Source organism: Vollenhovia emeryi, unplaced genomic scaffold, assembly GCF_000949405.1.
Source record: "Vollenhovia emeryi isolate VEMERY1.0 unplaced genomic scaffold, V.emery_V1.0 DF939185.1, whole genome shotgun sequence".
NCBI lineage: Eukaryota > Metazoa > Arthropoda > Insecta > Hymenoptera > Formicidae > Vollenhovia > Vollenhovia emeryi.
Window position 1 is genome coordinate 1,032,558 of NW_011967181.1, and position 15,696 is coordinate 1,048,253.

Genomic DNA, 15,696 nt, shown 5'->3' on the forward strand with positions numbered 1-15,696 from the left:
CCGCGAAACAGATAACTAGACCAGTACGCGAAATTGAAGAAAAGGAACAAGAGGGGGAAGGCAACGCGCGAGATGATGTCAATCCTCGCGCTGCCTTGGGCATGACAGGTGAACCATTTCCGCGGCAGGTCCCAGCAGCGCGTTTGCGACGACACCGTCGCCGACGTGAGCGTCAGTGCCGCGGACGAGGTCGGTGCTGCGATCGGCGGCGAGGGCGTCGCGGCGCGCGACGGCGTGCCCAGGGGCGACGCCGAGGAGGTCGGCGAGGGCCATCGCGATGGTGACAGCGACGACCTCGCCGAGCTTCTGCGCGAGTGGTGTCGCGATGGCCTCATCGGCGAGCACCGGCCGGCGACGCAATCTTCGTCGTTCAACAGCGAGAAAGACGGCGACGGCGAACGATTCGGATGATAGCGCTGATGACGATGTAACTGATGATGATGATGGTGCTGTTGTTGCTGCTGCTGCTGCTGCTGCTGATGGTCTTGCTGATACGTGCGCGGCAGCGAATGATGTTGCGTCATCGACGGATTGCCGGTGCGATGAGTCTGCTGTTGCTGCTGATGATAGAAATGATTATGATGAGGATTGTGATGATGGTGATTCTGAGAGGAATGGTGATGATGATGATGATGATTCTGAGGATGATGGTACAGTTGTCGTTGACGAGGACGCGAACGTTGTTGCGGCGGTCGTGTCTGTTGGAATTGTTGCTGAAGATGGCCGCGAGCCACTTCCCTTGTTGATCCGAGCGCTTCCTCCTGATTTACTCGTTCCCCTCTTCCTCCCGAAACAGGTACGTGGACCAGTACGCGAGGTTGAAGAAAGCGAATACGATTGGGAAGAAGATCCGTGAAATGACGTCGATGCGCTTGGACCTCGTCGGGAACTTGGACAGCCACGACCTGCAGCAGTTTTTTTTCCGTGGTTGCATATGTATTTCGCACTGCTGCAATTTATCCATCGACATGGAGTCCTCCGGGTGTCGGACCAGAGGCTTCTGAAAGGATTCGGGTGATGTTGACCCATTAATTTCTCGTACACTTCGACTCTGCTCCTTGACTCAAACAATTTCGATCCTACTCGAAACAAGTTCGATTCTCTCTCTCTCTCTCCCTCCGCCGAGTAAGAGCTCAACTCCGTAATCTCATTTTCATTTAGGAGAGACGTCTAGGAAAATCTCGAGCTCTCGTTTTTTTCGACGTGCAAAAACTCGGAATTTCTAATTGCAATTCTTCGAGAGCTCGCGGAAGAATTCGAGAAGAAAGTGGCTATCGCGGAGATATATCTTGAACGTGCGTCCGGAGACGCTCGAGGAATGTCATCTCTCGGTATACTGACCATGGCAAAGTTGGCGGATCCATCCGGCTCGAGCAGTTCCGAGGATGGGTCGATCGACGACGAGTGTTCCATGTCGCTCGACGAGAACTGCTTCTTATTTATGTTGTCGCTGTGCATGTCGCTACGCGACGCGTAGTTGACCAGCGCGAATTCGAGCAGTGCGCCAAACACGAAAGTCAAGCACACCCCCGTCCAGACGTCGATAGCCTTCGTGTAGGAGACCGGTGGCAGTGAGGCGTTTATCCCCGATGTCTGCGTGGCCATCGTCAGCAGTGTCGTAACGCCTGGATGAGAGGAGACTTTGTAGTTTCTCATAATTAACCAAGGGGAATCGATAAACGCAATTAACCAACGTCCATAATACGCGTCGATCGAAATTTGCCCCTTTTTTCTTCCTTATAGGACCGTCGCGTTCATTTCTGTTTAAACGATTCGTTCCAATGTGCGCGTCGCAGCTCTTTGCAATTTTACTTTGAGGCAGATTTAGAAATAGATTTTACTTCCTTGAATAGTTTATCGATTTGCGCGTACGAATTTGGAGTAGATTGCGCACATCTTGGAGAGTCTACGTCAATCTCTATCTTGCGATAATCGCGCTTCACTCCTCGCCTATCTACTACTAGCAGAGAGAAAACTGAGAGCGGCCACGCCGGCGTTTTACTTGATACCGTTTTTATATTTAAGGATCGTTTTAAATATATCAAAATGCTGTTCTAAATCACCATCAAGGCACGCTTCGTCAAATTATCATTATCTTGTCATTATTTCGACTACTCGTATCCCTCATCAATTTGATGGCATCAATTTTGACATCACTTTGATTAGGCTGTTTTCACTGGGAATCCCTAGCGGAAAAAATTTCTACAAATAACTACAAAAATTGACTTGAAATAGAAATTTTTATATCTTCGTTGAAATATTTTTTTTTGTAAAAATATCTACGAAATAGCACCACAAATTACAATGTTCTCAAATCGAGAAATTATTGCAAGTAGTATTTCATGAAATGTACAATTTTGTAAAAATTAGTACAAAGCTGTACTAGTTAAAAAAAATTTGAGAAACAACAAAATCTTAAAGAATTAAAACGTCTGCTTACTTGTGGAATATTACAAAAATTAACAAGCGTGTTCCAATTCTCGAATTTTCATGTTGATTTTTTAACACTTTTTAAACTTACGTAGAATTTCTTAGATTCTGGCAGTTATATTTTATAGTTTTGTAGAATTTTATATTCCGGCAGGGTAGTGCGAGCAACCGGGCAAAATTCGCTACTAATTATAATTCCGAGTCATTACGCGCATACAATTTTATACTTGATACGTCGCTTAGATAATAATTTATACCTAGTGACACCCGGGCAGGCACGGCGCTCTGATCCAGCCAGAAAGACACCCAGGACACGATAACGAGCATGCAGCACGGGATGTAGATTTGAATGAGATAGTAACTGAATTCCCTCTTGAACAGCAGGTCCACTTTCAAGCAACTGTACTCTCCTGTTTTTTTTCATTCCGTCGTAAGAAGCGTTAGATTATACGAGTTCATCAAGGTATTTCCTTCTCGGCGCAAGTCTCCACTTACCGGTGTTCGTCTTGCTATTGCAGTAGTCCGTGAGGAATTTCTCGAGGGTGAACCGGGGCAGATGTAAATTCTTGACCACTTGAACGGGGTCGCCTTCCTTCCAGAGAAAGACCAAATCGTTCGTCGTCCATCCATCTGTCGGGACGTACGAGAAGGCGGTTATTATTGGAGACGAGCGGGTTACCTCCGTGTAACGTTTAACGAAAAAACACTTATTGCGAGACTAATCGAAGCTAAATAGGGCGGAAAACGAGCTTTTCCGAGTCTACTTACAGCTGGCCATACGAAGTGAGCAAATTTGTCGATCCAGGGGATACAGTTTCAAATTCATGGGACACGAGAGCGTCAAGGATATCCTGCGCCAGGGGAAGAAAAACAGCCATGGTTTATACAATGCCGGTGGAAGTAAGAACCCAATTCGCAACGTAACGAACGGGCGCGCGCGCGCGCGTGTTTGGTCATCCCGCACGGTACACAGGATGGGAATCCCCGCTTGTGTACATTAGCCAAGCGAATTTCGCGACGTTTGATTATCACGAGGGTGAGGCGCGACGGGGATAATGCATCCCCGTCTGTACATCGAGGGGTTGCGCGATTTCAACGCCGGCCACACAGGCTCGGTCCTCACGGAGGGGGGGAAAAAAGGAAAGAGAGAAAAACGCCTCGACGATCCTTCGTATAAAAAAAAATTGCGCAATCTCGCTGATTAGGCTGACTCCGCGTTCGCCGGACGCTGATTGTACTCATAACGCCGGTACTTACCGTATGCTATAAAGAACCGAGCCGTTCGGGAAAATTCGTATGTATACGTTGGGCATAATGATGTTGTGGAAGTGACCCTCCTTCTCGTTCGAGAAGAACAGATCCGGCATCCAGACGCGATTCGCCTCCGTCAGGGTTAAATACTTAAGTCGACCTGCAACGTTCAACGCACAACGGGGGACCAGCCCCGTGAAAAATCGACGTACGTTAACGAATACGGTATCGCTCGTTAGCGTTCATTCAGTAAGCAGAAAGCGCGGACATGAGCGGCAATTTGCGAGAGGGAGATAAAAATAGCCGCTATTAAATTTGCGTAACGACCGGCGGCGCGCGAATAAAATGTTACGACCCGCCCTTTGCGGTGCGATGTAATTGCAATGTGAAAAAAATATATATATATATATGCTATGCATCAATGCCCTTTTGCGCGCCCGAACTTATCGCGCTGACCGCAGGATATCGGTTTGTGCGGATATTATTGCGTAAAGATACTCTGGCATTTATAGAAAAATAAAGGTAGGATGAGCTTTGACCGGACTTTTTGATTTTTCCATTGCAACCTACGGGGAACGTAATCCCCGCCTTCGAAACTATTATTCCCGTATTCACACGGCGCGACGGCGCCGTGTACACGCGTGACCGCTACATCGCCGTTGTTTCTATTTTATAGCGCCGTGACTTTTATCGGCGACGAAACATCGATACCAGAAGCGTGGAAAATACAAACTGAAAACGAGCATGAAATGTGATTGTGAACTTTACGTACCTCCGAAGTCATTAAACCGTAATCTCTCATCCAACCATTGTTCCCGAAATGTTAATTGTACGGAGTATTCCTGGAGAGAAGAAGAATAATTGCGATTAAACAGCGTCGCGCGTTATGTCGGCGAGTAATGTAACGAGTAATATCCTTTCTCCTCTCAGCGAACGATAGTCCTTCCAATTATTGAGTTCCGTAAAGAAGAAACGTGAAGGAGAACGTGCGTAATGAAATAACGAGCAACGGAAGCCTAAATCCATCTCGAATCAGATATTACTTGCGACGGCAGCGCAGTCTTTTGCGAAGAATGAAGGAAAAATAGCTCCTTGCGTAAGTGATAGCTTTGCATTTAACGAGGAATTGTAATTATAATTTCAATTGCGTTTTTCAACCCGGCAATTATCATCCTCGGATCCCGGCATCCGCGATAATGTTCCAACGCGGTGGAATCTAATAAAAAAAATATAAAAAAAAATCCGAACGAGCTTCAATAAAGAAATTTATTTCTATCGCGTAATCTTTTTCCCTCCTCTTTGTACATATATACTCGATAAAAATTCCGCATCTATAAAAAGCGATTATTCACACGTCTCGCAACAGAGAGAATTTCTCTTTCCATTTATAATATTATCGCCAATCTGGGACGTGCAACGCCAAACTGGTCGTCGATATTCTTACCATAAAAAAAAACGAAGCGTTGATACACACAGATATGGATTGCAGTTTTATATCAGAGAGCTGTATTCTTGTGGGACGAATATTCTGACGTCGTCCTGCCAATTGACACAGTTGCGTGTCTTTTAATTTTTCCAAAAAAAAAAATAGATCCGATACCACACACGGAATAAAAAATGCTGTTGAATGAAGCGAAATGAAGTCGCTTGAATTAAACGTCACGGGCTGCCGCAAATTTTGATTTTAATATTAAATTTAAGCATTAAACTAAATATCCAGATTATTAAGACGACAATCTGATTTTTTCATTTATTGCCACCGATGTTGTTTCGACGATTTTATTTCAATTGCACCGATCTTGTTGCTGCAACATCATTTTTTTTTCCGTGCACAATTATACGTTGTATCGCACAACGAACGAAGTGAGATACAAAAATATTTTCAGGAAGATTATGCGATTTTGGTCGAAAGATTAACGAGATCGGTGACATTCGAGACACCCATTTTCATCCACATCTGCGGTATTAATCTCCCTTGGCGTGATCGCGCACGTCGATAAGTGAACTCGTCACTCGGATGGAACTGATGCATCTAGGTGGAAGGACGTCATTTTATTGAGTTGCACCTGAGGCGACGTGCAACGCGCGTCAATCCGTGACGACTATCTATCATCTGGTAATGTGTGTGTCGAGAAATATGGAACAGAAGACCGGAGATGTTATGTCGCAGCGGTGGGAAAAGCGTCCCGGGAAGACGAAATCCTGATTGGGCGTGAATTATTGAAACGCATCCGGGGACGCTTTTCCGGGCGGTAAAGCGATCATGCGACTCGAGGGCGTACAAGCACCGACAGGACATCAATAGCCGATCTGTCGTCAAATGCTCCGAATAACACTGGCGCAGCCAAGGAGATGGGGTCGGCGGGGGGTCAAGGGCCATGCAAAAGCGAACACCGAGGACCTACCAGATGTAATCAGATCAAATGCCAGAAATGTCTCGGGCACTATTGCGCAATCTGTTAGCGGTAAAAGACAATGCATGCAGTTTCGCTCACGGTGTTCTCGTGTTCTCCAGCTCGCCTGCGGCCGTTCCTGCGGCGGCGCGCGAAGAGTCCTGCGCCCTGTTTCCTATTTCAGAAGGGGGTAAAAGGGAGTGCTTTCGCAAATACATGTTTCTTTCTCCTTCCTCCTTTTTCTCCTATCTTCCCCTTCCTTCCTCCTTGCTTCCTTCGACCTACCGACCGCCGAATTTCTCGTCTATTCCTCCGCGCTCGGTGCAGTGCAGTTTCGCTCTACGGTATTTTTTAACGTGAAAAAACGTTCCGTTGGCCCTTCTCTCTCTCTCCTTTTTTTTCGTCCTAACTTCTTTATCCTGTCGGCTTGCGGTATTAGTTTTCACTTTAAAGTGTGTGCTCACACTCGCGCGTGCTTCGCTCCTCTCCGCTCCTCCACTTCTAACTCGTCCGATAGCACGTGGTTTTGTTCCGTCGTTAACTTTTTAGCGACTCGGCCGTATTCGCACGCATCTAATATCGGCGGAAAGTTTCTGAAAAATTGAGGAACATGCCGCCAAACGGGGATTCGAGACCGATCGCCCTCTCTTCGGGCGCGCTTTCGTTCGTGCGTTATTCTTTTTCCTTCTCTCTCTCTCTCTTTTTTTTTGCACAACGCGTCGTTTTTCTTTTCTTTTTTTCAGCAATACATCACTCACAGAGAAATAAAATACGCTAAACGCGTGGATGCCCGGTTTGTACTTCAAGGTACTTATCCTTCCCGTGTAACACGACGAGCTTTTCTTTGGGAACAGGTATCGTGTGCAATACTACCGCGATTGTGACATGCGCTCCGCGATTCTCGCATGTCTCGAGATAAAAGCGATCGTCGCTTTTGTACTCGTATGAAAAATATATATATATCTCGTGCGCATAAACGACGCTACGGAGGTTCCGTCTATCGTGCGTCGCCGGGATATCTCGAACGGGAAATCGAGCTGTTCTTGCGAATAAATATATATATATATGCACATTGTGTAAAAGGAAAAAAGAATTTGACGCCGACAGAAGAAATTGCTATTAGCGGATTCCACGCTCGATTCGATCAAAGTGGAGGATGGAAATTACGAGTGTGGATGGTCGCAATTGTCGTTTGCGGTCATGGCGTAGAGACCTGAGCCGCCGAGCCGAACCTCTCTCTAATAGCAGCACGAAAAGCGGCGAGTCGCGCGGACAAGCATGTGCGGTCGCCAGAGACGCTCCTTTGCAACCCATTCAACACTTGTTATAAAAAAAAATAATACAACACTTTCGTCACACGTGAAATAAACGTCTCGTGTCATCGAGTGCGCCTACGACGATAGCGTAAAATTATAATACCAACGACACAGCGACAACACGTCGGGAGGGTTCCATACATAATCCTGAATAAGATCTAGCACACAGTCAAATATCTCAATGTTTATGCTACACAGTGACAAATGCAAAGCATTCAAAAAAATCATCAAAGTGGTTCTATATTTAAAAAAAGGGGGAAGAAAAAAAACGGGGGGGTGGGGGGTTGGAGGGTAACCGCAATGCAGCCCTCGGATTTACGTCCCCGTGGCCGTAAGATACAAACGGCCTCCGATATTATCCTGGCTACGTTGCACGCGGAGGCTGTTGCGCGCGTAACAGCTGGCTCGTAACTTTTCCCTGGCTCTTACCTTTAACGAACGACAGTCATCGCCGTCCCTCTACCTTCCCTCACGGGCGGTATTCTCGTGTTACGCGCCAGGACGATACGTTTGCCGTTTTAAGCCGGCCGCTCGACGAAACGAGTGCTCCTTTTTCCCCCGCGTCCTTCGCAATTAACGCGGAAACGGCGATTTGTTACTGCCCCACCCCCGCCCCTACAACCCCCCCTCCCTTAGGAAATCGCACGAGACGTTTAAACGTGTCGGGGGTGCACGGACGCACTTACACGGGAAGAGAAGCACAACTCGATTATCGCGAGGCGACGAAAGGCTAATTGGTCGAGTCTCTTTCTCTCTCTCGATCCCCCTTGCGAAACGGGTCGTTTTAGCGAGTGAGAAAGTATTATATATCGTCGCTGTTGTCCCGGCAATTGTCCCGATGGCAATGGGATAGTGGGATGTGTCGCGAAAATAACGCTCGCGAACCCTCTATGGACCGTGTCGTTATTGCTGCGACTTTTATCTCTCTTTAACAGGCTCGTACCCGAGGAAAGAGCGGCGTAACATTTATCAGTCGCTACTAAAGTTTATCTCTTCCTCTTTCTTTTTTTCTATATTGTTACGATAAATGCAACTGTACAATTAACTTAATGGCCGTAACATTTATCAGTGTCAAATGGATCGCGAAAGAGCCGGATAATACGATACATTATTGCCGGATGAATAGGATGAGACGGGCGGCCGGGGAGAAAATTCAATTAAAGTTAAAAGTTTTCGCATCACGTCTTCGCACAAATTTGCTCCGCTAATCTCCTCGATCACACACCGGGGTGGGTCCCTTCGGGGTTTTTTCAACTTGGACCCGCCGTCGCCAGGCGCTACGGAGTTTCGTTTAGGTCACAGAGGGTTCGGCGAGATTTCTCGGGGGCCGACACTGCCAATTCCTCGGCGAGCCGTCCGTGTCCCGTTTTCCTACGGTACCGATGAGCAGCCTCGCGCGGACGAAATTTGATTTTTTTTTCGCCTGAACGACGCGCACGCACGGTGCGCTCTTTACGGAGAACGGGTTACGATCTTGACGCGCCTTGGCTCTCCCTCCGAGTATCGTTCGTACGTTCAATGAAAACTCTAACGGCCGCGTTTACTCCCACGCGAGTTCCCCGCCCCGTCCCCCGCCCAAGATTTGTCCCTAAGCGCAGCGGCGTGCTCATTCGGTCGACAAATATTTGTCGGGATAAGCGATGCCGAACGTGCCCGTATACTTATGAGAATGTGATACAGAATGAAAGAAATAAAGAAGAAGACAGACAGAAGACAGATAAAGAGAGAAAGAGAGAGACAGAGAAGCGGAAGAAGAAGACGAAGAGAGACGACAAGAAAGGACGGATTCTCGCTTGCAGGGCCTAAAATTCAACGACCGACTCTTTCTCGCGATGTCTTCGGCGCGTGCCGCGAGACTCCGGCGAGTGTACACTCATCCCCTTCAGCTTAATGATCGCGAGCGCATGATGTCCGAATAGCGAAGTAGGGAAGAGGGATACATGTGTGAACAAATGTCGCTCCGCATCCTTTTGTTCTCATCTTCGTGTGACGCTGGGCGTGTGAAGCGTAACGAGTCTCTGATTCGTCGAAACGGAACCGCCAATTATCTCGACGAGTCTCGCGCGTCGCGCCTGGGCGATGGGGGAGTCGATGATCAAGTCGGCGTCGAGAAGAATTCGGCTGGGCGTCATTCACGGCGGACTTTCCTCCCGAAATCGCGCCCGACGTGTGTCAAAGCGAATCGACGAGAGAATGACGACGACGACGACGACGCGAAGTCACGTGGAGGAAATTTCGCGCGGGGCACTCGTTGTTGGCTGCGTTCAGCAGAAGAAGCTGCTTTGCGACACCTGTGAAGTTCGTAAATTTGATTGACGTACGCTCTTAGATTCTGCCACAATTAGGAGCGTACGCCAATTAAATTCCAGGCTTTTTTACAGCTACAGTTGCAAACGCGGCCATTTTTATCCGATCGTCCGCGTACGCGCGAGATACAGACCCGGCAGGGGATGTTACGTCGCCACTGAGAAAATCGCCCTCCGTGCTCCCCACGCGTCTCTTGACACGGAACTCCGAGGAATCGCGCTCAAATCCACTTAACGTTGACGAACTCCAGATCCACAACCGTTTGCATTTCAACGAGACAGAGACACGCGGCGCGTGTGCGTATGCGTGCGTGTGTGTGCGTGTGTACGTGCGTGTATTTGGAGTTTACTATCTCTCGTCTGTTCGGCGAGCAAACCTGAGGCCCTGCAACGTGTCTCGGAACGCATTTTGAATTGTGATTGCGAACGCGTGCGAGCGCTCGTGCCTGCGATTGTACCTCGCCGCTCTCGCGGAGACACATGTCGGCCAATCTCTATAGCAAAGGTTCCAACAAGGCACAAGACGTGGTTGCAACGTACAGTCAATCGAACGTTCGTACGATCAGTATATAGCAACACAGATTACCGATCGTACTTTCGCGGGCGCGATGGCTTCACCGCGGGCCGCCTTTGCAACAACGCGGACCCTCTGGCCAGTCCGAAGTCGATTTTTCCTTCGTCACCTCTCCAATCTCTCCAGCGTCGAGCGTGTTCGCGGGCACCCGAGGGCACCCCGAGTTAGAATAAACCGGTTTATCCACGCGCAAGTCCGCGATCAAGATTTATCGACGCGCGCCAACCGCGCTCCTCTCTCTCCTCTCTTGCCTTTGAAGGAGAGACCGACTCCACGATTGCCCAAAAGCTCCGCGCGTCGTGCCACGGCGCGGTAAAGCCGGTACGCCCTGGTACAGTATTTATTATGTATATAGACGTAACATGACAGTCAATGACATCGAGAAAAATCAACGAGTGCGACTTGATTAGCACACATCCACTGTCAGCGCGCGGCGCACGAGAGTATGCATATATATATAATATATGTACATATATATATATACGTATGTACGCGTGTGTGTGTGTGCAGAGATGTCACGCGCGCGGGACCAGACTTGAATAATATATATGCATATATACGTATACATATACACGTAATACAGATACAAGTACAGAGAAGTGCAAATCTTACGGCATCATATACACGTGACGTTTCAATATAGTTGTACACAATATGTGAGGATATACAGACTGTAGGCCTTGTTGATGATTACTTGTATATTGCACTCACCATATTATAATCATCTATTTTGCTGATAGAGCGGAGAAAGATGTTGACCTTCACATTTGTCGGGCCATCTAACACGTCGACCGGAACAGAACAAAAGAAATCGATTAATTAAATCGGTCGCCGTGAACCGAGGATCGGCTTGGCTTTCTTATCATTTTTTTTCTTATCATTTTTTTTGCTTTTGTCAATGCACTTTCGCTTTCATTTAATTCATTTACCGGGATAGTACACAGTTTGCGGTGTGGATGGATCATCGATGAATGAGGGGGGCGGGAGGCGGAACGGGACGGGGGAAGGGAGGCGCGGGAGTGATAACGGGGGGGGGGGCCGTGATAAGATGACTCTGAGACGCATCGGTTCTCTCGCACGCGCCAATGGATCGATCGCGAATCGTCGCTTCCGCCGATCGTGCGATACGCATCCGAGCGAACGGACAAAACGATGGCGCATTGTCGTCACGTACTTCTGTGCCCCGCGATAAAATCACGCTATAAGCCGCGCGACACGCCCCGCGCACTTTCGGAAAATCGCTGTCCCGAGTCCAAGTTTTGGCCCTACGTCGTACCTTTAATTCTATCGTGCAGCAGGACCCAAGACGGTAAAAAGGAGGTCGAACTGCGAGTACAAAATTTACTCCTACTTAAAAACTTATGGCGTCGGAAATTTCTACCCTTTTAGCCAATTTAGCATTAAAGCAGGTCCTTTTAAGTGGGAGCTAAAGTAAATTTTGTGAACTAAAGATTCAAGGGAGGCCGAATAAAATTCCCGATAAAGCGCCACGGCCCGCGCTTTCGTTTCTCCGACGATTGATTTTTGACACTTGAAACTCGGCTTTATTTCAGTTCTCGCTCAGCTTGAAACGCTCCTCCGAGGGGACAGGACCTTTTCGTTATCTTGCCGCGAGGCACAGGACGCGTATCTCGTTACGCGGTCCAATATGAGTTGTATAAAAAAAAAGCGTAAGAGAGTTTGGAGATGAGCTTGGATGTATGCAGATATATCGTGAGATCGATATAAAATTTAAATAAACGCGCTACGCGCTACGACATTTAAATGGCATGGGGTGATGCGATGGGGCGAACTATACCGCGGCGATTTTTAGCGAGCGCGTTAAAGCTTCTTCTTCTCCCGCAGCTCAATTAACGTCTCGTCGCAGGTAACTAAGCGAGCTGAATGAAATCTACGGATCCACTACGATCGAGGGAGAACGAAGGAAGAACTTGTCCTGCGAGCTAGTTGTGGAGCAAGAGCGATTTGCGGATGACAGTATCCCCGTTGCTGGGCGATCTCTCTCGCAGGAGCCGCGGAAGACGGAGTAATATCCAGCGGTAAAAGCGGCGATTATTGATCCGTGCGCTTCGCCAAGTGTAAATAATCCCATAAGAATACATACAGGTGAGGAATAAAGTCGACGTGCGTATGTGTTCGGCTGCCTACGCGTGGCCCAGGCCGAATGCAGAATGCCTCAGCTGTCGCTTTACGTGTAATCTCGGTATACGACGAGCGATATATAGACGCCGTCGGTTGGCTGAATTTTAAAAGAAGCACAGCCGGGCTACGTTCCGTTCGAGATACGCGAGGAGACGTATGAGCGAAGCGAAATGAAAGGAAAATAAAACAACCCATAATGAGAGACAGAGAGAGACAGAGAGGGAGAAGAGAAGTAGAAAGAGAGACAGAGCTGGCTGATAATGATATGAAAACAGACGTATCCGAGGCACGTAAGGCGACATTCTAGAGAAGATTCTACATGCTACAGATGCTGCGAGGAGGACATCCGAAATACTGGATGTAAGAAATGCGTGTGAATCGGAGAGTCAACCGTGGTCCCATCACGCGCCCTTTGACGTTCGTACCCGCCCTCCGTAAAGGGCCCGACCGGGTCTCGAGCACAGAAGGGGCCTGATTGTCGCGACTTCGCATCTCTCGCTTCTCTCGTGGACGCTGCTCTCGGACGCGCGCGATACACCGTCGTCGTCGTCGTTGTCGTCGTTGTCTTCGGCGCGGTTGCGCGGCATGGGTACTAGAAACACCTAGGAGAGAATTCTAGAATCCCATTGCCATGTTTCGTGCTCGTCTCTGTCGTTCTCGCGACAAGATAATCGGCAGTTGGCGTAAGATGCGGCGATCACGGATCACGCAATCTCAGACGGCTGCTTCTGATATCTACGCGCGCGTATCGCATATACTCGATACGCCGCTTCATCCGGATCGTACTCTATAATCCTGATGCGACGTCATTGTTCGTGGCTGTCAATGGTACGCCTTTCTTGTGCCAGGCCGCGCGAAAGGTGCGAATAATGTAATGGTAATTCGCGGTAATATTTCATCGGGCTCGATCGAAGGAAGCGATTTAATCGACATCGCGAAGGAGCAACATAGCAGGCGAAAATTATTAACGGGCTCTTTTCCATTTTCGCATCGCACGTAGAAATATATGAAATATATAGTGTATGTTTTCAGGTCGATTATCATTCATTTTGCTATAAAAATTTATATATCATGCCTCGTGCCTCTTAGCTAGCAAACACTGAATAATTTAGCAACTGATTTATTAGAAAAGCACGCATGAATAATTTAACGCGATTATTTATTCGATATTTTCGGCGGAAAGCACAAAAAGCGTTTTGCACCTTTGCTTACGAATCACAAAATGAATAAGTGATTCGATCCGAAGTGTTCGAGCAGTGTCCGTTAATAAGGCAAGAGAGGCTCGATAATTGAAAAGTCAGAAAAGAAGAATATAAAACGATCGCGAGTCTAGCGTAGGTGGAAACGCCTAGTACGTGTACGCGTGACGTGTAGGAAAGGTGGACGTACCTATTATGAAAGAAAGAACGTATCGATTTAACGGAATGTCCGTTAAATCTTTGACAACCCCTGAAATACAATTCTTTTCGCTCCGCCGACATTCGCTAAACGCCGACTGTTGGAGCAGCGTCTGGTTTTAACGAATCGTTGAGAAGTCACGGACCCGTCGATCTCGCATTCATTAACGTTCGCTTCAGAAAAGCGTGACAATTGGTATCGAGGCGAAATTCTCGCAGCAACACAGGCTCGAGGCATGGTATACACTTGTCTTTTTTCGTCAAGAAAAAGGAGATAATTCGAGCAAAGGATTTACGAAAGATTTCCCAAACTTTTAATTGTAAATTTCCTACTTTTCGGACCGAAAATGCGCTTCTGACCTCCGGGCTTTATTAAGCGCCGGGCAGATCAGGAAATGTTTTGTGTCGCTAATCGGCGCATTGCAGTCGCATTAAACTCTCGTAATCTAATAAGCGGGCCTCGGATATTGCCGCTCCAGTGAGGCTTACTGGACAATCGTGCGACAATTGTGAATCGCTGGAGAACGATCGTTTCTGTATGAACGAGTTCGAGCGCGGCGGAGAACTATCTTCCCTACTTTCTTTTTTTTCCCCCGGAAACTGATTAGTGAACTAGGTAAACTAGGTTTCTCTGATATATTTCTTCCCTACAAGCACACGTTCTGAAACATAAATTGCAGTTTATGGCATAGGGAAATTAACATAGAGAGGAAGACGCAGTGCGGTACTTTGAAGTCATATTAAAGGATTAAGTTAATCTGCCGGCGCGCTTGTAAACAATTAAATGCAGTCAAACTGGATGTAGTAGGCTTCCAAGAATAACTCTACTGTCGCCGGCACCGACAATATCGCAAAGTTCTACATTTCCTCGCGGTAAGAAGACAAAAGCCAATTAGAGCCAGTATGCAGAAATAAGTGCGTGCAAATATTTATGACAACTGTTGAAGTAACGAAATGTCCACAAGAACACGATGTCCCTCGCGGCGACGTAACTGAATCTCGCGATTATTTCTGCGTCGACAATTGTCATAGATACGTCTATTTGCTCTCTAATTTTATATACACTCTCTAAAAGTCAATCGGTGCGTTATCACTGAAAGATCATATGTGTAGCACCGAATGATTCAGCTAACAATCACTGTTTTCAGTGACAATCCACCGATGGACTTTCAGCGAGTGTATTTTTTATACCTTAATATATTTATTATATATATAAAAAATTGGCCTTCTCCTATTATTCAAAGAGTCTCTCTATTAGTCTCCGATAAAATTCTCTCCACCTCTTCCCTGCTCTCTCTCATGTCTTCCTTATCATGTCATCTAATATCTATTCCGCGCGATAAGTGGCAAGGATATCGGCGCCGATGAAGTGAGCTTCAAGAGCGACAACATCCGAGTACCACTGATAAAGAGACGGCCATATGATGCTTAAGGAGGTACGGATCTGAGATCCGTCGCGATTAACCCAACACCACTTTGGCGTAGAAGAAGGCGCGCGTCGACGGCATCGGTTCGCGGATGCGCAACTTGGAATCTTAAAGCTGCTAATTTGAAGCGCCTACAGGCACGTGCCGTCGTTATCATTATGTCACGGTAATTGAATTGCGTCATATTATCATTATCGTATACAAGCTTCCAATAATAAATATATATTACCATTACAGCGCGGGTGTATTTTAGAAAATCGAACCAGTGGAGAGCTACCTTCTTTAATAATGCATGCGCGGGTATCGACTGCTAAATAAATTACGGCAGACACACACAGACCCGCGGACGTACCGCGCGCACCCACACACACACACGTCACGTTCGTGCCTGATAAATTCCTAAAAGTCATCATCTTTTCTCGCACTTAGCGTGTGAATATTTAAACGGCGGTCTGCAAAC

General features: G+C 47.4%; 1 protein-coding gene across 2 annotated transcripts in view; it reads right to left on the bottom strand.

The window, feature by feature from the left end:
• Positions 1-678: 678 nt before the first annotated feature.
• LOC105562681 (glutamate-gated chloride channel) overlaps positions 679-15,696 on the bottom strand; it is a 32,247-nt gene continuing 17,229 nt past the window's right edge. Inside the window, exons 5-11 of one of the 2 annotated variants that reach the window (XM_012013700.1) lie at positions 4,454-4,523; positions 3,688-3,841; positions 3,199-3,281; positions 2,926-3,060; positions 2,688-2,840; positions 1,342-1,625; positions 679-997 (exon numbers count right to left, since the gene is read on the bottom strand). In XM_012013700.1, coding sequence (XP_011869090.1) covers positions 767-997; positions 1,342-1,625; positions 2,688-2,840; positions 2,926-3,060; positions 3,199-3,281; positions 3,688-3,841; positions 4,454-4,523 — 1,110 coding nt within the window. In that variant the 3' untranslated portion in view covers positions 679-766. Of the gene's footprint in view, positions 1,001-1,341; positions 1,626-2,687; positions 2,841-2,925; positions 3,061-3,198; positions 3,282-3,687; positions 3,842-4,453; positions 4,524-15,696 lie in introns of both variants that reach the window. The other variant, XM_012013699.1, reaches the window with a different exon arrangement.